Source organism: Saccoglossus kowalevskii, chromosome 3, assembly GCF_978046115.1.
Source record: "Saccoglossus kowalevskii chromosome 3, keSacKowa6.1, whole genome shotgun sequence".
Taxonomy (NCBI): Eukaryota; Metazoa; Hemichordata; class Enteropneusta; family Harrimaniidae; genus Saccoglossus; species Saccoglossus kowalevskii.
Genome location: NC_140643.1, coordinates 41,280,517 through 41,303,943, shown reverse-complemented (window position 1 = coordinate 41,303,943; position 23,427 = coordinate 41,280,517). Strand labels below are relative to the sequence as shown.

Sequence of the window (23,427 nt, the reverse complement as noted above, 5' to 3'; positions counted from 1 at the left end):
TGAATCTACAGTAATCCAAAATAGGTCATACATGTAACATATGGTAATTGAAAGGTGTAATCACAAAAATTTTATATTTATTCACTTCATCTAATTGCAATATTATTTACTATGTCATACATGTGCTATGTTATTTTTCTCGTAATTATAAGATATTTTTCAACAAAAAAACAGAATACATGTACAATATGTATTCTACATATATATGTTTTATTCTATACAGATTTTGATCTGATTCAATTTGATTCAATTTCCAATTAATACATGTATTTGTTATTGAAAACCAAGAAACAGGGTTTGTGTGACAGGTGGCAAGACAGGTGACAGTAAACAAGATATTTACTTTGGATTGGAGTCATGATGTAGCACATTTGAACTTACCTCGACATAAATTGACGGTGGATGTTGCTTATCACCAATTAATACTAAAACTCTTTGAATAGCTTCTGTTGTCAGTTTAATTAAATGTCGAACACTCTGCACCTGTAATAATCACAGAACTTAATTAAAATAAAAATTTTAAAAAACTAAAAAAAAAGTTTGTTTTGATTGGTATTCGCAATAACAACATTTTCTGTGAAAGTCATAACAACTTTATGTTTTCTTGGAGCAGTTCGAGCAATGTATTGTGGGAGAAAACTTTTCATTGTACAAATGTATATAATTTATCACATTGGAAACTCACAACATTAAATGTTATGACAAAAGTTGTGTTTAGGTTACACTCTAGTATGAGTTCAGTAACCAGAATGATTATAAAACAATAACAATGCAAATGACGAAAGTGCGAGCTGTTGAATAACAGGAAGTCATACACAGTCGTCTGTCCATTTTTATGAAGAACATCTCCAGAGGCACTGACGTTGGTTGTTATGGCGATATACCGAGATGAGTAGTTATAAATATAATAGTAAATCTTCCTAATAAACAACAAATACAATGGTATTTTGTTGCAATGTTTCATTCAAGTGGGCACTTAGCTAAACATTAATGTACATACAAAGGGTCTAATGTTTTTTACCTCTTAGCTTACATGTATGCTAAGAAGCTGTGAGCAAACATAAACGAATGTCCCTGTCCATGTTTTAAAGACTGTGTGAATGTTATAGATATTATATATAAATATTATTATATATAAATATTAAATGGTGCTATGGTGCTACTTCAAATGAATGGTTTTGTTCAGTTAAAGTGACATCTCCGAGGAATAAGATCATTCTCATATCATACAAGTTGCACATGTATAAGCCAAACATAAACCAGTTAGACATTTTAAATCACAAAAAAAAACATCATGGGAGTTGTTAGAATGAAATTGGTCAAGGCAGGCCTGAGTACTCTGGAGATAAAAATGTGGGACAAAAATGACCACCAGTTTCAACAGCCATCAAAAGGTAAAATTAATTTATCACCAAAATTTACATGTATCAAAAAAAGATGGTTAAGGACACATGAACATTAAACCAACATGGCCACCAGCGGACTATTTTGTCAATGAATCAAATTACCAAATAACCTGACATGCATCACCAACTCATCATGTGCAATGTTCCTACAAAACCTAAAAAACAAGTTACAACATGTTCAAATTGTGTGATTTTCTATTTTTTTGGACTAAAATGACCACCAGTTGCCTAATTAAAAACAACACTAATTTATAATTAAGTCTTGCTTTGTACCATATTTACATCAAATCTGTAAAAATATTTTTGGAAATCAGGCAGAAAAACAAAATGGCTGTCAGTTGGCCATTTTGAATCAAATTGAGAAACAAATTGAGGTGCATCAATAACCTACCATAAGTGATATCAATGTCAAGTTTGAATGTAATAGGTCAGTGGATGCCTGAAAAATGATTAATATGTTCAAATACTGATTTTTGGAGTTTTTGAGACAAAAATGATTACCAGTTGTCAAGCAAATGAAAAAGAAAATTATTTTACAATTCAAAACTATCTCTGTATACAGTTTATTGAAACACTCATCAGATTATTAGCATGTACATGCAGTACATACATTTAATCCCACAATATTTTCTCTTAGGTTGACGTCAGCAGACACACTGCCAGAGTTTTGTAACAATTTGAGCCGTATACAAGCATTGATTCTACTCTGACATGTATGTTTTCATAGCACAACAGAGAAACAGCAGAGAGTTGACAGTGAAACTATTGCTGAAATAATACAGAATATAAATATATCATTGTATGTTTATTTTTGTTGATGCCACAGTGTTCTATTTCAGAATGCCTTGAGTACGCTGTATGCCGATTCTGCTCATTCATGGTATTTTCTCAAATTCCATAAGACTTTTGAAAATTTCAACCAATTTTTTTGGAGGGAGTGAATAATGATTCCATAATAAACATGTGAAATGCCAAAATGAACAATTGTTACAACAATGCAGAGTTTTCAGACCGTATATATCCCTGGAAGCTCCAGACAATGTTCAGGCAGCATGTACAATAACAAAGTTTGGCAGTTTGTGACTAAGGGTTTTTGATCTGCCCTGAGGTGATACTGTAAAACATGTCTTTTTCGCGAATTTAGCGAGAGAACTGATTTGCTTATTCAAGATGTCGCTAATGACTTTATTATAAATTCAAAATGGCCAAAGCTTGGGGATTTGTATACAGTAATCCAGAACATAAAACTTCCTAATTACACTTGACAGTTTTTCATCGTTTTTATGGAGGTGATAACTGAGCATTTGTTTTGGCACGCGACAGTATTGTAAGTATTGTAAAAAAGGGAAATCAACAATGACGAGAGAGATTCGCTAAATCAACATTTCGCTATTACGTCATTTTACTACAATTCGCTAAAATTGCATGTCGCTTTTTCAACATGTTTTACAGTATGTAAGTTATGCATGTGTTAAAGTAATGTATTACATCAGTTCAATCGCTTGTTATTTTTCTTTTATCTAATTTAGATTTCTTGCACATTGTTCAAATAATTACGTACCAATTTTCCACAAAAATTATGTTTGTATTGGGACATTCTAATTTCTTTATTATACCTGTCTTCCTTTCTATTTCTATGGACAAGAGAGGCCCCTCCAAATCATTCAACAGATAATAATATTTGCATAGCAACAATATTTTGTTCCCTACTATGGTTGTAAATTTAAAAAAAATTGTTTATCATATTTCTACCAATATCCTGGGCAGCTAAAAAAGTAAGTTGAATAAACTACTATATAACCATATAATATATATTATCCTGCATATATTAAAAACCATGATAGAAACTGGCATTAAAAAGATGATAGTGAAAGGTGGAGGGAGGCACAAAGAATATTTCCTGCAAATAAAACATTGGTATTTTTCCAATTGGATATTTTAGTAGATATTCATTTTGATTTGAATAATTATTAAAACTTACCCAATCTAAAACTGACCCATGAGACAAATAATTTGATAATTGAAACCAATAATATATATATATTGAGACAAATTTGATAACAAACAAAAGTAACTGTAAACAAATCATCACGTATTACTAAAACTTAGATGATATCATAAACTGGTTTCATTTTAGAAAAAGAAATTTTTTAAAAATGTTACGCCATTTTATAAACATTTTATTTTGGATCTTTAAAAAGACACTGTCACCAGAACTATGCATCGGGAACATACAACAAAAAATGTTTACATATCAATAGTAGCACATTTTAGAAATTTTGCTAAAAGCCACTTTGCGACAGTTGTCAACAATTAGTCATAATTAAAGATTTGTTGTGACAATAAAATATTGTACTCACGACTGTGAGCAATGTTTATGATTTGAACTGTGTGTAGCACATTGTGAGCACTGTGTCATAAACAGAGAACAGAAAAACTATTGCAGAACAGTTCTGGCGAGTGTCGCTTTGATTAATTAGAACACAGTGACATTCAGAAACATAATGTTTGACTTTCAGCGAAGTGAATGCATCAGTAGATGTAGATCTGTTGCCACATTATCAAACATACAATAAATATCAGTAAGATGGTAACTATGACAATGAGCCTTGCAACAAAATTGCATCAGAAAGTATATTTCACAGTAAACTTCTCACATTGATGAAAATATCTAATTTAGATATTACAATAGTATGCATAACAAATTATTGGGTTAACACAATAATACAAGTGTAACTACGTCAAACTGTTAAAAATAGCCATGGGAAAAGAAGCAATATATAGTACACCCATTCATTGTGCGTCATACTACTGTACGTCATAGTACTTCATAAAAATACTGCCGGCAGGGCACTGATCATATATGCGGATTTGTGCGAAGAGCGAACTAATCAAGTTTTCAAAATAGTAAAGGTAATATTCAAACAACCAATTTTGGATAAGTAACTAGTGGATAAGATGCATTGGATAGACTGATCACATACAAGGCTTTAGTCAAATTTACGTTAACTCATTATTAAAACTACGCTAGTATTGACGTCATCTACCATGCCCCACTGTGCCACTCTTTAATTATACACTGCATATTCCACCCAATCTGTACGTCTGATTTACTCTAATATTCCAAATCAATTGTCGTCACCGACCATTATATTGGCACCATTAAAACATGTCCTTTTCATTGCAAGAATGGGAGAGGGGGGAGAGGGGGATTTTGCTTGTTGAGATTCAAGATTGTGGTTGTATAATTTTGTTACATACTTATAATGATTATTCAATCTGTAGACAAATGATGGAAATATATGCATGCAGGAAATCTGCAAAACAAGAGTTATTATTGGTTGATTACATGTACATGTAAGTGGCAGCCATATTGGAAAGATTGTGCAGCATATGTGATGTCTCACTTAGTTGTCAAGACTTGTATTTTGCACTCACATATTTTCTAGGTGGGTGGTCCTGGGAAAATTTCATGTTCACTATAAATTTAGAATGTTATGTAACCTGATTTAACATTAAAGACAATTTAAAATCCCAGCAATTAACTCATTTATGCAAGAACTCAAAACCTTAATAATATAATATATAGGTTATATCGGTCTACAAATCAATGCGTTAAGTGACATTCCAATTTTGCTTCTTTAGTTACAGGGAAGTAAGCGTCATTTTCACAGTAACATGTAACATGTGAAAGCAGGTTTTTGCATGAACGTCCTTCAAGAATGACCTCGTTATAAGGACATCATTGTTTATGCAGCCTTGAAATGACAAGTAGACATTTAGCAATTTATTAAAGATACATAAATTACATAAAGGAGTTTCTGGTACCACCAAAAGAGGCATTTTAGCCCAGCCTCAGATTAAATTAGTAATGGTCACTGTTAGAATTGTCCATGCTCCCAGCTTACTTTTTAGTTCTACATAATGTAATAATGACTGTTCTAAAAATAAATATCATATATCTGAGTGAAGGTCGCAATGACATTTTATGTACTCCAGCTTAAAGCTTGCAACATCTCAAGTAATTAATTTCTAAATTGGACTTAGATTCACAATTGAGCTAATGCAGCATCTTTCTTTTCAGTAGCCAGAAGGCTAAAGCTTTGCCATGCACATTTTCTGAGCATACATGTACAAATTAAATTCCTTCACCAAAAATTGCAGAATGCACATCAAAACAAAGAGTATACAATCGTATAAAACCTTTAATCTTGTGACCAACTGATTGCTACAACTATTAGATAAATAACCTTGATATACTTGTCCAAAAAAACATATATATTACAAATATGAAGCCTGGTTGAGTAAACAAAAAACCCTGAATTAAAATGGAATAGCTTGGCAAACTTTGACCCCATCACCATGGTAATAACCAGGCACCTTAAGGTTTCACAATTTAAACTAATGATAAATAGCCCATATTTTAGTTGTTCTCATGCAAGTTTTACTTAGCAAAATGACACTATTCAGTGACAAAAAATGAATTTTCCCAGCACAAATCACAGAATGACAATGTTAACTGTCCTTTCAACATTTGCAATATTACTAGTGAGGCTATTGTTTGAAATATTGAGATAAATTGATTACAGAATTACATAAAAAAAACTTGTTTCTAAACTGCACACAGTATTAAGATTTCAAGAAGTTATACTCTAGATGTATCATCATATAATAATTGGTACAATGTACAAAGCACCACAAAAATAAATAAATATTTAAATATTTCTGAACTTCCCTGTAATTATGTGTTAAGTAACAGAACCAAATATAGGTTTAAAGCTCACAAGTGCGCATGTATGTACTGGGTGATGCAAATGGATTTTATATGTGATGTGAACAGCTGACAATGTAAGCAACTCTTACAGTATGTAGGTTCCAAATTTCATCTAAGTTGATCAGCTTTACAAATATGCATGCCCATAACTATGTAATATTTTTAAGATCATTGTCCTGGAACTTCTTAAGGCTAAAGATTTACTGTCAACTTAAGAGGTCCTCTTGAAAAATACAATTAGTTGACATTCAAGTTCAAAAACAGTTTATGGCAAAAATTAAGGTTTGAAATTAAGATTGAAACATATGTTATTCTCAGGGGCAGAGCTACGTCATAGACGTTCTAAATTGCTATGATGTGCACAACTGTACCATGTATTTCTATGGGCTATGCAAGAGGTGCTGTGAGTTTTCGGACATTATTTTTAACGGTTGTGATCGCTAGATGTTCACTCCCAAGATGAGGACTACAATGTGCACAGAAAGTACTTGGATGTGTGACCTTCAGGGGTCATACAAAAGGGTATTGAACTAGTAGATCCTCAAGTACTGGTGGAGAATATAAATAACCATCTTCGCCAGCCAAGTACAACCGAAGCCGGCTTTAGCAAAATCGTGCAATTCAGACGATGATAAATAACATAAAAACCAGAGTTGTCATGCAGCATGTGTTAATATTACATGCAAACAAACAATGCACTGTAACAAAGCACATGTTTTAAAGCATGGCATGATCACAGCGACACTGCCAATGTACATCAATTAAATTTCAAGAATTATATCTGCATAAAATATAACACTTTTATTCTTATTACTTTCACAGTCCTGTTTCCATGGAAACATGGGTATTTACCAATCCATATGAATACAACATCCTTTTATTTGAGGTTTCTATGACAACAATTTATCATGGCCAAATTTTTGTATTTTTTGATGTTAGATCTGCACAAGAATAAAACTGACCCACCAATATGTACATTAGCCAAATTACAGCTCATACAGACTCAGTTTTTGTGGTGTACTTTGGTTATTTGCAATAGACTGATGATAAATGCTACATAAAAAGCATTGAAATGCAACAGTGATAGTAAAATTTGGCAGACTAAATTTGGATTTCAAAATTGTAAATGTTTTGTTGCTATGGTAACCAGTTATACTTGGTTATTTTGACAACAGTACTTTCTTGAATTAGTCGTAATTTTGGAAACTTGCAAAATTACAAATATGAGCAATTAATAAAATCTGCAAAAATAATTCAAAAATCTCATGTTAATTTTATTGAGGAAAATATGATAAACTTGCTAAAATTGACCATGAATTCATTGAAAAACAAATTTTTTGAATCCTTCAGCAATTTTTTAATCGTAATTACATAATTAATTACACATCCCCATGAGTCATTTGAGAAGTCAGTGCATGAACAAATCTCATACCTTTACAATCACAAATAAAAGATGTTTCAAAATACTAACTGCTTGATAATCAGGTCTTGAATATCTGTCATTTTCTACTCGTGTTCTGTAGTGAGGGGAGGTAGGTTTTGACAGACAAAAGTTTGAAATGGCAGAAATATAACTACATTTATAATTGGTAATATACGCAATCAAACTGAGAGAACTAGAGACTGAAATCTGAGAAAATGAACACCGCGTAATAACAGACATAAACTGAGATTTATTACATTCCCACTAACAAATATAAACTTTGGTCTATCATCAATATGATGTGTGAAATGATTGACAAGAAAACAAACAGGTTGTTGTATTGAAGTCACTGTTATTTTGGTAGCACTTTTCTCAGTTTCTCATGAAATGATGCAATACACAATATCAGGACCAAACCTTTTATTGAATAAAAAAAAACCTAAGGGTAAAAACAACACAGGATAGACATAAACTATGACCATAGCTTTTAATTCCTAGCGTTCCTTGAATAAATGCATATACATGTATGTAACATTGCAGCTTTATGAAAACAAAAACTACCAATAAAAAAGAAATATCAGGTTAAAACTTCTTTAGAGTGATTATTAGGATGTACTCAAGCATTAGAGGTAATTTACTAGAGATAAATTGTCATGGTATTTTTGTTTAATGACAAGTTATCTTTGGAAGCTATAAGCTTGTCTGAAATAAATTCACTACCAGTGTTTACCATTCTGCAATATGGTCAAGAATCCACGTAATATCCTGATCGTCAAAATACAAGCGTGGAGTACAATACCACAGCTACGTAGCTTCATGCTTCGAACAAGACGACCATTATTCAAGTACGGTAACGTTAGCAGCATTGGATTCAATACATGTATTTAGTTCTCATTTTAAATATTAAGTTTGATGCATGATAAAATTTGTATATCATATTCAATCTTGATACATGTATTTGAATTTGAAAGCGTAACAGTAACTCAGATGACTGACATGAACTTTAAAAACATCATTGTGAAGCCGATAATATTACACTGATGTGACAATATACTCTAACAGGGATGGAAAAGATGGCTTTCAGTTTGTGTGGTATTTTGTATATAAATTGTGGAATAATAGCATTCAATGTACTAAAATTATATAACGTATGGTTAGCATAAACATCAAAACTTGGTCTAGTACAGCTAGATGAAGCATATTTTTCACTCCATACTTAATATATATTAAATGCTAGCATATTTGGTGATTGATATGTAAATCAATTACTTAATATGCACAATTTCAGGCAAAAATATTAGTCTCCTGGTATTATGATGTACCAAATATTATTTTATGCGTCACACATGTCAACTAGTAAAGTAGTTAATTAATATGGAAATTAGTCACACACTTGACAACTTGAATTTATGAGGATGTTATGTGTTATTTAACTTCGAATTTTGAAAAATGTTATTCAGAAACAAAAATTCATGTAGCAGGTATTTCACCTCCACAATCAATCTACAACCAATTTAACTCAGAAAACAATAAGCAAGCAGATTAACTTGTTCATTATTTGTGATCCTGTCCAACTTCCCTTCAAGCAGTTTAAGAAGCTTACAGAAGACACATTCAATGTCTACAATTATATCAGACAAACTTCCCCAAACACTAACTTGCCAAGATACCTCCCATGTCATGTGATCAAGAATAGTCTCTATAATTACTCTTTGAATCAACAGGCATTCATAACAATTTCTTTAATAAAACACAGCGCCAATTTTTCAGCATTGGCACAGATTTAAATCATGGATTCCAGTATTATCAAATTGCAAACAATATCATTTAAAAATACTACCAAAATACCATCATATTGAGTTCATCTTGAAAAATGCTCTAATTTCACAAAAGCGAAATGTTTTTGAATTTGAATCAGAAATAATCACAAAACTTTGTAGCAGGAAGTCACACAAAAATTTTGGGTAACCAGCCCTGATTTAAACCTCTTCAACGATCAAAGTTATACCCAGTTTTTCACAAAACGGTTATTGTGTTGGATCCATGTTGCCATGGAAACAAGAACCTAATTACGATCTGTAAACTTACCAAAATATTAAGAAAAGTTAGGTTCAGTTATGATTTGGTGGATTTGTTAACTGCCATGACCAACTGAGACATGTCTAATCCATCGCATATACTTGTATAAGGATGAGCACACATGTACTGGAAGTGTCTAGACATACATGTATACTCATCCTTAAGTCAATCGTTTTTCAACAAATCCTAATTTTATTTATAATGTGAAACTTTTCATTTGTGGTTGATTACATTCACTGTTCTTTCATCATGGCAATTCATGCATATATTCCTATAAGCCCTGAAACACAATATATTCCTAAAATTGTTAAGAAAGTAAGAAAATTTAATCTAAATTTACTGCAAATAAGACCTTTATTTATTCCATTATATTTTAGCTTGGATAATCTAATTAATTTTTCTTGAAATGGGGTTCTCGAATGAAGTCCTACAACTTAGAACTATTATCACGTATGCTTCATGCAAAGTACAGTTTGAGGTCAATGGTACTTTTAATATTCAGATACAGTCGAGAGGTTACTTAAATATAGAGTGGCCTTTATATGCCTGACACATGTGATTCCTCCTGGCTGCATAAATGAACAAATTATATGTGAATGTTTGTTTAGTTCAGTTAATCGCTAAGACTTTCCTACCATGCGAAGGATGAAATACTTGTCACACTAATACCATGTTGCATGTACAAGATCCCTACTGTGAAAATATTCAGATTTTAAAATTCTTGGGAAAAGTCTGATTTTTGGTATTTGTTCTCAGTGGTGTGTATGTTATGTTTCCGTGGGAATAGATTTTTTATACTGAACTCATAACAAGAGAACTTATAAAGTATGTGTAATTTTGACTTGGAAGGGATGCATGAAGAAAGAGACTGTTATTTGTTAATTAACATAGTCTTTTTTTAAATTATTTATTACCAGAAGTGTTATATTATGAATTACCTATAATATTTTATATATCGTCAAATCTTTTCACCACCTGGCATTGTGCCAAGTATCCTACCTGTGTAATGATTCATATATGTAAAGGTGAATCAGAGAATTACGCAAGAAATACAAAGAATTGCATCATCTACTCAGTCAGCTTGATTTCTCAGCCTGCCTGTCTTCCATCTGCTTCCCACAAGATAGTATATAGTGATATACACCTGATTCTCCAAGCTATAATGCCCTGCATAATCTTTTATGTTTGTCCACATGCACTACCTGTCTGCCTCAGATGCATCTGCAGACTAACACACCCATATAAAATATCATTTACTAATAAAAAGAACAATATACCCAGGACCTTAGTTCAGTCAGAGGTCACACCAAAGAGCATATCTCACACGGTGTCAACTCTGCATAGAAGTAGATTCTCTTGTACAATGCTATGAACAAGAACTATTCTTTGTCAACCCTGGACGACCATAAAATATTATTGCCAGCTCATATCACAAACATTCCGAACTACCCTGGATTGTTGTTGTGACATTGTTGATGTACAACATTCCACAGGTACATTGGCAACTGTATCCTTTGACATTATGACATAGATTTCTATTCGAACAACAACAAATTGTTGTTATGCCAACAAAGTTAGCAAATAAAGAACTACTGCAAGTTCTTGATTATTCACTTCACTAAATTCCAGATTTCTAAAAATAATTGCAGCATCTGGAGACAAAATCTAATTCCCATTGTTTTCACAAACAAAGCACAGATACATTATAACCCGATTGCAATAACTTGCTAGAAGTTAAATTACTTTACACTACTAATTTCTTGACTTATATGGAAACCATATTTTAAAAAGTGCTTGCACTTTAAAGACAATTTTGACCAATAATCATAGTGCAGTCTTAAAATGTTTATGTTTTTAGGCCCAAAAATATATATAGTAGTTGAGAGACGAGTTTTATTGCAAGATATCTCAAATGCTACCCGTATTTAGACAATGACAGACGAATGATAATAACAGACAGCTGCAACTCATCAACAGTTGGATTTTTTCTATCAGAGGAGCACTGCTAATATTAGATTGCATTAGCACTGAATACAGCACAACAAGCCATGTCTGTCAGGAAATACACTGACTTTCAATCTCTTGTGTGTAAGTATTTATCATTTGAAATAAAATGCCTGATTAAAACCAGTCAACGAAAATAAGAAAAGCAGACTATCTCGATACAACAATAAGCACCTGTCTGGAAAGCTTTAGAGGCAATCAATAATCAGTCTGATAAATGTACAGAAATAGAAACAACCCTGGAAAGACAGGCACATATGTTTTTCTTTTGTAACTTCCCTCTAGTTGTTATCCATATTTAGGCCCTGCCCATATTATATATATACATGTATACCATACTTGCTCTATTTGAAGTGATTTCACTTAAAAATACATGTAAAAAGGTTAGCATTAACAAATCAGACAGTGAGACTTTGTTCTACTTAAAATCACCTGAAAATAACAAATTCTGGCTTTCATATACCTCTATTGAAGATAAGCACCAAGTAGAGCAAATACAGTAAAATAAGTTATGTTCTTATTTTATAATTACAACTAATATCATACTTGGCAATCTCAGTTGAGTTAAAGCATATATACAAACCTGTCAACAAACAAGATGCTCTCTCATTGGTTTGACAGTTATATGTTAGAGTTGGGCAGCCAATCAGACACAATGCAAGCTGCTCTCTGATTGGTTTGACAGTTATATGTTAGAGTTGGGCAGCCAATCAGGTACAATTTTGTAAATCATCAAATTGAATCTGTTACTTTTGTTAGATTTAACAATCAGAGGCCTAAGACGGGTGGTTTTAAGGTAGCGAGAAGGGAAATTTTCACTTTTTTCTTGATTTTTCAAAAATTGATAAAACGGTTACTTTAGACCTTGATACATCACCCCAGGTTTACAAAAGATCGAAATTGCGAAATAACGTTGCTCAAATTAGTGTTTTAAAACACTAGCAGAAAAGACTACAACTGCCGTTTCGTGGATATTTGCATAGTGTTTATCTTTGGAAGGAATTAAATGATAAAATCTTATCTGTATACTCTGTTGTTGACGATTCTGATATAACGGGTGATAAGCTTTCAGTTGCAAACAATGCGTATTTATCTAATGTCCATTTCAGCATTGTCAGTCGAGACTTCGTCGGAGAATCATGGTCATACAGTACTCATTTCGCCCAACCTTCCGCTTTTACACCGACCGCTTATCGCTTAATTTCCGACCACGCGGTCTTGTCCGACAGGAAACCGACCGCATTTTAATCGCGTTTTTTTTTTCGCTCGCTCGCTTATTGAAAACATTGACCGCTCGCCCAAACACTGAAAACTGGCACATGGGTGGTCGAAATGGTGGTTTTGATAGTGAAGTGTGAACATACAACTAGTATTAACAATTATTACATTCTGAACGACACTTCAAATCTAATAGCTGTATTACACTTGTATCGAGGTCAAAGGGTCAGATTGCGTGCATATAATTATATACAGTTAAAACAAAAAGTATTCGAACTTTTGTCAGCTGCTCAACATCTATAAAAACCAGAAAGACAATTAAAGGACAATGTAAACCTCGGAAATTATTCTGTTAGTTCGAATTTTAAATGCGCGCGAGCGAGCAGGTGGGCGGTGATATTTCGGGGTTTGCGCGGTCGAAAAAAAAGCGGAAATTGTCCGGTTGAATTCAACAAGCGGTCGCAAAAGCGAGAGAAAAAAGTGATTGGAAAGCGGAAGCGGGCGGGAGGTTGTGCGAAAGGAGTACTGTAACTTTGCACAACTTTCTTTTAAATCGTTTTATTTTCCAAGTCAATATTCTATTTTACTAATACATTTTTTTTCTAACGCAATGGCGAAGAAAAGAAAGAAAGCGTTGACAGACGAGGCAAAGAAAAATCTGCCACTCAGTGTCGCACTCTGACACAGCAATTTTTTTCAAACATCGGCCATTTTGTTTCACCATGAAAACCGTTTTATTAGATGTCTTATCTGAGACACTTGAAGGATTAGCTTGTTTGTAAACTGTCAGCGTGTACAGTGGGACAGTAATGTTTGTCAGAGGATTATCCCTCGTTGTTCGTTTGCATAACAATGGAAAACCCGAACGTTCCTGGAGTACGGACTCAAATGCCAGCAGTTTTCTTCATTTTTCACGCTCGAGCTTGAAATTATTCATTATCTGACACTCTTTATGAGTTCTATGATATCAGTGGGTAATATGTTTGGCCATTTTTAGTGTATATTTATAATAATGCAGCAAATCTACAGTGTTTTATTAACCAAAACTGTTTTTCGCGTTTTTCTCGAGTTGAAGTTTTGATCGAGAACGACTCATTGGGACCGCCGCCAAATCAAGTGCGTTCGGACTACGACATTCAAACTCGCAGTTATCGTTCAAAAGATAATGATGGTGCGAAATATGTCTGGGTTTTTAAAGAAAATGCTTTGTCACAGAATAATAGTCTGTTAAAGGTGCCAAGTATGAAATAATTTGGGGACAAAAAAACAAACCTGCATAGAAATCGGAATAATAGGTCTTTTGATTATCGGAGACGCATTTCAATGGACTTGATTACGGACAATGCATAACTTAAATTTCACCAGGAAATTCCGCAGTGTGCTCTCGCAATCGCGTACTTAGTCATTTTTACAAGGTTCGCCATTTTTGATGTCACGTGATAATTATGTAAACAATGTCTGTCCAGTTTGTGCGAACTTGCACCTCTATACTTAGTCTTTTGATATATATAACCTAAATTACTGTTCTGAACGAGACAACAGACAGAGAATGTTTTATTTAAAAAAGCCACAAAACCTTCTCGCTACCTTAATTCAACAACAGAAAATAGACTCCTCAGATTGGACAGTGAACAGGTGGTTAACTTAACATAATAATGTACCGGCTTTGATTGGTTGGCTGGCCAACTGGCTACCCTCACTGAAGGTGATTAGATGTGTAAAGTGCAGACAATAGACTACTCTGATTGGCCACTGAAGTGAATAACTAAATATATAAAATTGTGAGGCTTAGCTTATTCTGAATTGTTTAAAGTGTCATCAAATTTATAATTGAGAAAGGAGGTAAGAAATATCCATAGATATAATCCTGTATATTTTATGAATTTATCTTCAGATCATAGTAAATCTCAATCTACTAATGTTAAAAAAAAAAAGCATAGAAAGAGCTTTGATTAGCTAAATAGCAAACTGACGACCCTGAACATGTGATAATCACATGATAAGCATGTACATGTAGGATACAAAAACATACTTGTTTATAAGTTGGAACATATCAATAACTGCAAAAATAGACTATAATCAATTGACAACAGGCTATAAATATGTATCCATTGATTTAGTAGTACTAGTACTTTATAAGCACACATCGATTGTACTCAAGTCTGTGGGTAAATAGAAGCACATGAAGTATGGATGAAACAGTGAAAATAGATTACACGCCACCAAACAAACTAGAGATACAGTTTGGAACTGTATTCAGTAAGATTCTTTTCCAGTTCTAACAAAAGGGTAACAACTATCAGTGAGGTTCCTTACCAGGTCTCACAATAGGGTAAGAACTGCAATGTATGAATGAGGTTCCTTAACATTCAGAGTGAAACTGAACATTCAGAGTGAAACTGAACATTCAGAGTGAAACTGAACATCAGAATGGAACTGAACATTCAGAGTGAAACTGAACATTCAGAATGGAACTGAACATTCAGAGTGAAACTGAACATTCAGAGTGAAACTGAACATTCAGAGTGAAACAGAACATTCAGAGTGGAACTGAACATTCAGAATGGAACTGAACATCAGAATGGAACTGAACATTCAGAGTGAAACTGAACATTCAGAATGGAACTGGGCATCAGAATGGAACTGAACATTCAGAATGGAACTGAACATTCAGAGTGAAACTGAACATTCAGAGTGAAACTGAACATTCAGAATGGAACTGAACATCAGAATGGAACTGAACATTCAGAGTGAAACTGAACATTCAGAGTGAAACAGAACATTCAGAGTGAAACTGAACATTCAGAATGGAACTGAACATCAGAATGGAACTGAACATTCAGAGTGAAACTGAACATTCAGAATGGAACTGAACATCAGAATGGAACTGGGCATCAGAGTGAAACTGAACATTCAGAATGGAACTGAACATTCAGAATGGAACTGGGCATCAGAGTGAAACTGAACATTCAGAATGGAACTGAACATTCAGAATGGAACTGGGCATCAGAATGGAACTGAACATTCAGAATGGAACTGAACATTCAGAGTGAAACTGAACATTCAGAGTGAAACTGAACATTCAGAATGGAACTGGGCATCAGAGTGAAACTGAACATTCAGAATGGAACTGAACATTCAGAGTGAAACTGAACATTCAGAGTGAAACAGAACATTCAGAGTGAAACTGAACATTCAGAATGGAACTGAACATTCAGAATGGAACTGAACATTCAGAGTGAAACTGAACATTCAGAGTGAAACTGAACATTCAGAATGGAACTGAACATCAGAATGGAACTGAACATTCAGAGTGAAACTGAACATTCAGAGTGAAACTGAACATCAGAATGGAACTGGGCATCAGAGTGAAACTGAACATTCAGAATGGAACTGAACATCAGAATGGAACTGAACATTCAGAATGGAACTGAACATTCAGAGTGAAACTGAACATTCAGAATGAAACTGAACATTCAGAGTGAAACTGAACATTCAGAATGGAACTGAATATCAGAATGGAACTGAACATTCAGAGTGAAACTGAACATTCAGAATGGAACTGAACATTCAGAATGGAACTGAACATTCAGAATGGAACTGAATATCAGAATGGAACTGAACATTCAGAGTGAAACTGAACATTCAGAATGGAACTGGGCATCAGAGTGAAACTGAACATTCAGAGTGAAACTGAACATTCAGAGTGAAACTGAACATTCAGAATGGAACTGAACATTCAGAATGGAACATTGAAAACACCTAGAATAATTATTTCACAGTAAGTACTATAAATGCATGATTCATACCAGTATTTATGATCATATTTAATCTTGCTTGGCAAATGATCAAGTAAATCCTAATCATAATGTAACTGTGAAAAGATTATACAAATTAAACAATATAGCGAAAATAAATATTGGTTTGTGATAATTGAAAATGTGAGGTGAACAACAGAGGTAGGTGGTCTGTAATTAGAGAGAATTATGGAGGATGTAATGAATAAAATTCATTCATCAAAGCACCTGTTTGTAAAAACAATGTATATGTATATGAAATTTCTTTTTAAAAAATACCAAAGATTTCTATGCCCTGAAAATTTGTTTATTGCCAGCATAGTCAATTAACCTTCCAAGTTCAACTGAAATGAACAAATTTTGAATAATTGTGAGCAGTTACACAAAGAGTGAATTAGTGAATCGTTTTTATTGTCAACTGTTTTGTATACACCAAGGGTATTTGAAAGTGTATTATATTTTGCTTCAGCATATGTATACATGAATATTTGCAAAAAAAGACTCACAAGTTACTTATTATTCAGAATAGGTAAATTTTGGTGAATTGCATCTCGTATGGCTCCTTCCCTTGTTAACCAATTAACCCCACATGTTTTACAACAAAATAGTGTGGTAACATTTGTTTGTAATTTCCCAAAATTTATTTATTAATTAATTTGGATGAAATGAACATAATTCCTCATTGGCTAGTGCTTGATCAAATTATGCAGGTTATGTATAGTATGAAGTTCAAGGTTAGGAATACTTTGCAGATGAAGGCTAAGAATGGCTTGAAGATGAAGGCTAAGAATGGCTTGAAGATGAAGGCTACAGTGTGTAAAATGGCTTTAAGTTGAAGGCTAAGAATGGCTTGAAGATGAAGGCTACAGTGTGGAAGAATACTTTGCAGATGAAGGCTAAGAATGGCTTGAAGATGAAGCCTACAGTGTGTAAGAATGGCTTGAATATATATATAGCTTGCAAGAAATTATATCAGTATTAACTTATTCACCACCAGTTCTCGCTTTTCAACATAAATTCACAAAATAGTCCCATTTATAGTCTGCACTTTCCTTCAGAAGGTTAGAACAAAAATAGACAAATTTTTGAGTAAAACTAAAAAATTTACTAATTGTGTCTGTTGGCTCCAAAATTTGGGTTCATTTCCAGAAATATTGAAGAATACAAGAAACAAGTACAGAAACATTTAAGAATGTCAATATTTCAGCTGTTTTGAAAATGTAACTTCTGAAGCTTTTAGACTTGTTATTGTACTCAGTACTAGCAAAGAATGAAGTTAAACTATTTACCTCCAACTGAGAGTTTGATGTCTATGAGTTGTTATGGTCACATGGGTGGATCACATACAGGTGACATGTTTGACAAAAGCCTTAGGCATCAGACTGTTGACATGATTACAATACAATTGTCTTTAATTGTTTCTTGTTAATTTTTAATTCAATACCATGTATAATGAATCATAGACCCTCTACTGGAGGGTCTATGAATGAATCCACTTTGTCAAAAATTGCATATTAGATACCAGATAAAATTTCAGTTGATTCAGGTTGAAAAAAATACAATCTGCATATGTGAATAAAAAAATAGGTGATTCCATGTTACACTTTATTATTTTATACTGTTTTGCTAACTGCTTTGTAATCAGTGCTTCTGGACTGAATATGCAAATGAGTAAAACAATAGCTGTGTAATTATAGTGATGTATATTCATCTTATTTGGACAGCATCCAGCCTAGGTGTTACTCACTATGAGTAACCTTAGAGAGGTCATCAACCCCACACCCACACTAAAAAAAGACGTACGGTAGATTCAGCTCAGTCCTTTTTAGAGTGTAATTTAAAATTACTAAGACCAAAAACGAGCTAAAAATATTATATATTTCGACCATTGTAGTTAGTTGATATCTACTGTGGCGTAGTACCGGTACAATCACAATCTCTAAACGATCACAATAGACTGTGTGGTACAAATCATCACGTTACCGGTCGACAACATATTGAGTTCCTGAAGCAACCCGAGATATCGCTAAACAAAAACACATCAGTCGATAACAGTGAAGGCAAGCAATGCGACAATCAATGTTGACGAGAAAAAAATACCGTGAACAAAGGAAGCTATGCAAATTACAAGTTACATGTCGACCTACAAACACGGAGTGTGGAAAAACACACGTACCGTGTAGTATTCAGATTTCCACACAGTCATATACACGCATATGAATGTACATCAAGATTGGCGTTTTTTACAACCTTCTTTCTTTCGATTAGTTATGTAATGAAATATTGTTTTATCTCCGGCGAAGAACAGTGCATTGGCACAAACTGTACTATAAAATGCAAAGAAGTAAAAAAAAAATCGGTCACTAAACAAAAGCCACGTTCTGCAATTACTTGGAATGGATTGCGATGACAATGAAAAAATCGCGTACTCGTGCCGTGAGGCCCAGGACACAACCCGGAAGACGGTACCATTTGATCATGAGCGATTTATTTGTCTAGAGTCGACTGAAACACGCACAGAATGCATGATTAAATACAGTTCCCGACAGACTAGCCAGACTGAGCAATAGAATTAAGACGATGCCAGACTGCACTTGATATGCAAGCACTGACAGCCACTGGCCGGGTCGTTGGCGACGACGCACAGTTCAATACGAGACAACGAAATCGTACCCCTTGTACATCTTCGTTTGGTTAAAAGCGATATAAAACTGACAGATAAATGTGCAATATTACCTCATCTTCAATCATGTCTGGCATGTAGTTTACCAGATGGGGGTGATCGCTGTTTAATCTCAGATGATCAGACATACTCAGCGAGTTAGTATGATGGTTTGCCAGCGCCATATTTACTTCTGGTTTAGTATACGGGGTCACGTGACAATCTAGGGGGAAAAGGGTGCAGCCTCCTACGCAGGCGCAAAACCGGACAAACATGTCTGCAGAAGGAGAAATGGGAATCGGGAAAACCGTTACATTTTGATTTGAATTGTGAAGACATTATCTAAGAAATGGTTAACATCTTAGAATTAAATTGTTCTCAAAGAATAATATCACTGACAGAATCGGATTCGAGCGGGGGGGGGGGTAATTTCGTTTTTGTAAATCACTGCAAAATATTTCAACTTTAACACTTTTTGAAGTTTTACCGTACACGTTTTAAAATTGTTCGGCGAATGGTAAATTCATATTTTTAACGAAAATATATGCACTGGCAATATTTATCATACCACATCTAGTCTTTGTTTGTTCTACTTTATATGTGTATCCAGTTGAGACCTCGGCTATTGTGTCATATGTTTTCGTCTAGATTAGTATTTTACGTAACTTCCTGAAAGGTTGTGTGTTTCAGTAAAATCTAAACACTGTCCCCTGAATGTTATATATAGTTATGTAATAAATTGTGTTAGTGGGACAGTAGTCATAAACATTCTGTCGAGCATTATAGTGTTAGAGAAAATATTATTAAAAAATCGCCATTTTTAGTTTCATAGAACATAATATTAAACTACCGTTACCCTATCAGTCAGTTTGAGATATGAAATAATATCTTCTCAATAGGAACCTGTGGTAAAAGTAATACTGACAATATAGGCCGCGTATCTTTAGAATAATATAACCATTGCTTTACAATACCAAGAGGATCAAAGATAGCCTGGATTTATTATCAAGTAAATGCTCCCGCGTTCCTGTTTCTTGGTTAGGTATAATGATGTGTTCAATTGTAATTAGAAACGCATCAACACGATCGTGACTGGTTTGGGAATAATTATTCTCGAAAAGTCCGGGTTACGAGTTCAGGATATGAGTAATATTTTCATTTCTCACTTTATTTGTACAAGGGAGATAAACAACAATGGAGATAATATAATTTCTGATTGGCCCCAGCAAAGGAAATAATATTATCCCCGAGTTGTTACAGAGATAGTAATACGTAGTTATATAGTGATTTTCGGTTGAATTATGCTATTTTGATTATTATTGCATTTTCTGCTGGTGAAGAAAAGTATTTATGGTCATAATAATTCCATGTTGCTAAAAAACACTGTTACTCTTATATTATTTCTATCTCTAAGACTTAAACCTAAAGATATATATATATATATATATATTTATGACTATATTGTGATAGAGATGTATCACTCAGCCACACCCCGGAGCCACACACAGCAATGAGATGAGTTGGTACTCGCCAGATTTTCAAAACCAGGAGTCTGTACACTTGTTTCACCTGAATCATGCACCCTATTCTCTCTTACACTGGATTTAGTTTAATTTCCCAGCAAGCGTTAACCGAAACCACCGTGCCACGAACTGCAATAAATCACTGGCATTTTGGTTTTCCGTGACCCCTGAGGGGGTAGCAATAGGGAAACCCCCGACAGGAAATAGAAGAAGTAAACGTACAAAATAGTTATCTGTCTATAGCAACCATCGAACAAACCAATGAAATACTAGTACTAGTAGTAGGAGTGAGAACGAAACGTTTCGATGGATTTTTGGAATCGATTAAACTTTATTAGTATATACTGCACTGTAATGTTTAGAGCAGTATAATATATTTTGGACTTTAGTCACACATTATGCGTGAAACAAGTCATGTTACGAAATTAAGTGGAAAAGAATACCTCGAAAGTGTTGGGGCACTCCACAGTCCCTCTATATAGTGATAAATGGAATGTGGGCACTCATACATTTTATTTCACACCCATGGATTATTAATTAGGAATTGTGAAATCTTAGAAATGCGTGGTAAAAGTTCGACAGCCAGGACAGTCCCTCTACCGAGTTCCATGGGTCACAACGGAAATAAACTTACAAACTTGTTATTTACATGTAATATATCGAAATAACATGAACAAACTGTCAACAACATGATAAATAAATCAATAGTGAGTGGCCTTCTTATCTTACAGGATTTTAGCTTTAATTTCAATGTCAATATACTAGTACTACGTGCATCATGTAATGATGTTTATAGCAATATCACATATGACTGTCAGTTATGCTACCGTGGCTATTAACAGTAAACAGTTGTGTAACATAACACTTCTAACTATAATAATAACACATGAGTGGTTTATTGACACACGTAAAATTCCTCGCAAGCAATTAAATTGGTTATACATAGCAAGAACAATAAAATTCAGGACAAGAAATCTAATACAAACAAACTACATACAAAAGACACTGGCTAATAAGAAAATGACTAACCTAACCTAATATGGCAAGCATAATAAGAATAACTAAATACAATCATAATAGGCAAACATAGTATTTTACATTTCACACCCAAATTTAAAGCCTGATAACATAGCCTTGCATATCAGAGAAGCTGGTGAACTTTGAACTGAATTGGACAACATTATATAATTTTGACAGGAGTGACGTCATTGACATACCTGGGTATTTAGCCAAGGTGTCGAGTTAGTCGTTGTAAACTGGCTTCAGTCGGATATTTTACTGTTGCACGTGTTACTATAAATAGGTTCAAACAAGTGTAAACAAATCCCGATAATGGAATAGCATCATGTAAGGAGTCGATTCTTTGTTTAGCGTGTTCATCACTGTATTGATCAGTTACTATTTTCGCGAATCTCTGTATATTACGTACTTTTCACATTGAATATATATTGTTATATGCCAGGTGTATCCAACTAATATTTGATGACATATCGCTTGGAGGGTTTGGGTGCAGCTAGTCTGGTTAACCAAAACTGTTATTTTATCTGAGGATAACCTAATGTGCTTTAGGAGTGATGTCATCTCAGAATACCAGTGGCTGACTGGGGTGTCATAAATTGAGACATGGACAGAGGCTTTAGGAGTGATGTCATCTCAGAATACCAGTGGCTGACTGGGGTGTCATAAATTGAGACATGGACAGAGGCTTTAGGAGTGATGTCATCTCAGAATACCAGTGGCTGACTGGGGTGTCATAAATTGAGACATGGACAGAGGCTTTAGGAGTGATGTCATCTCAGAATACCAGTGGCTGACTGGGGTGTCATAAATTGAGACATGGACAGAGGCTTTAGGAGTGATGTCATCTCAGAATACCAGTGGCTGACTGGGGTGTCATAAATTGAAACATGGACAGAGTGAAAATTATCATAAAATTGAAAAAAATAGTCATGACTGAAAAATCAAAGAAGTGGGAAGGTCATCATCGAGCGACATCAGTCTAGGAGGAGTTCTGTTCAAATTTGAAACTATATACATGTATTCCCAAATATTGATCTGAAATCTGATTGAACATCTCCAGCGAGCATACATGCATGACAACATGAAAATAGTTTTGATGAATAACTCTGTTGACTACTTTTTTGCAATTTGGCTGGAGGACCCCAGGTATATACATTGTAGATCACTCTGTAGCCAGACCCTGTAACAGTGTTTTCACTCTATGTTTTATATATATTTAATGTTAGCACTTATGTCCCTTATATGCAAGGATAATACACCTTTCATATTCTCACTCTATGTCCTTATATATTTCATGTCAGTATTCCATGATCCATGATGTAAAGATAATACATCCTTTATGTTGTAATTCTCTGTTTCTTATACGTGAAATTGAAGGGAGACAGTCGTGCCGCGTCCTGTTCGATATGGGACTCATAGCGACGTATACAACGCATCTAAAATGCATTGTTTATTTACATGAAATTCGAACATGCGCTGCACAATGACCACCACACTTTAACACATCCATGGTGTTAGGTG

General features: G+C 34.0%; 1 protein-coding gene across 3 annotated transcripts in view; it reads right to left on the bottom strand.

The window, feature by feature from the left end:
* The window catches only part of LOC100370381 (serine/threonine-protein kinase B-raf-like), an 87,220-nt gene extending 67,640 nt beyond the window's left edge, over positions 1-19,580 (bottom strand). For all 3 annotated transcript variants that reach the window (XM_085497219.1, XM_085497221.1, XM_085497220.1), the window contains exons 1-2: positions 19,438-19,580; positions 382-483 (exon numbers count right to left, since the gene is read on the bottom strand). In XM_085497219.1, coding sequence (XP_085353345.1) covers positions 382-483; positions 19,438-19,548 — 213 coding nt within the window. In that variant the 5' untranslated portion in view covers positions 19,549-19,580. The remainder of the gene's footprint in view (positions 1-381; positions 484-19,437) is intronic.
* Between the last annotated feature and the right edge of the window lie 3,847 nt (positions 19,581-23,427).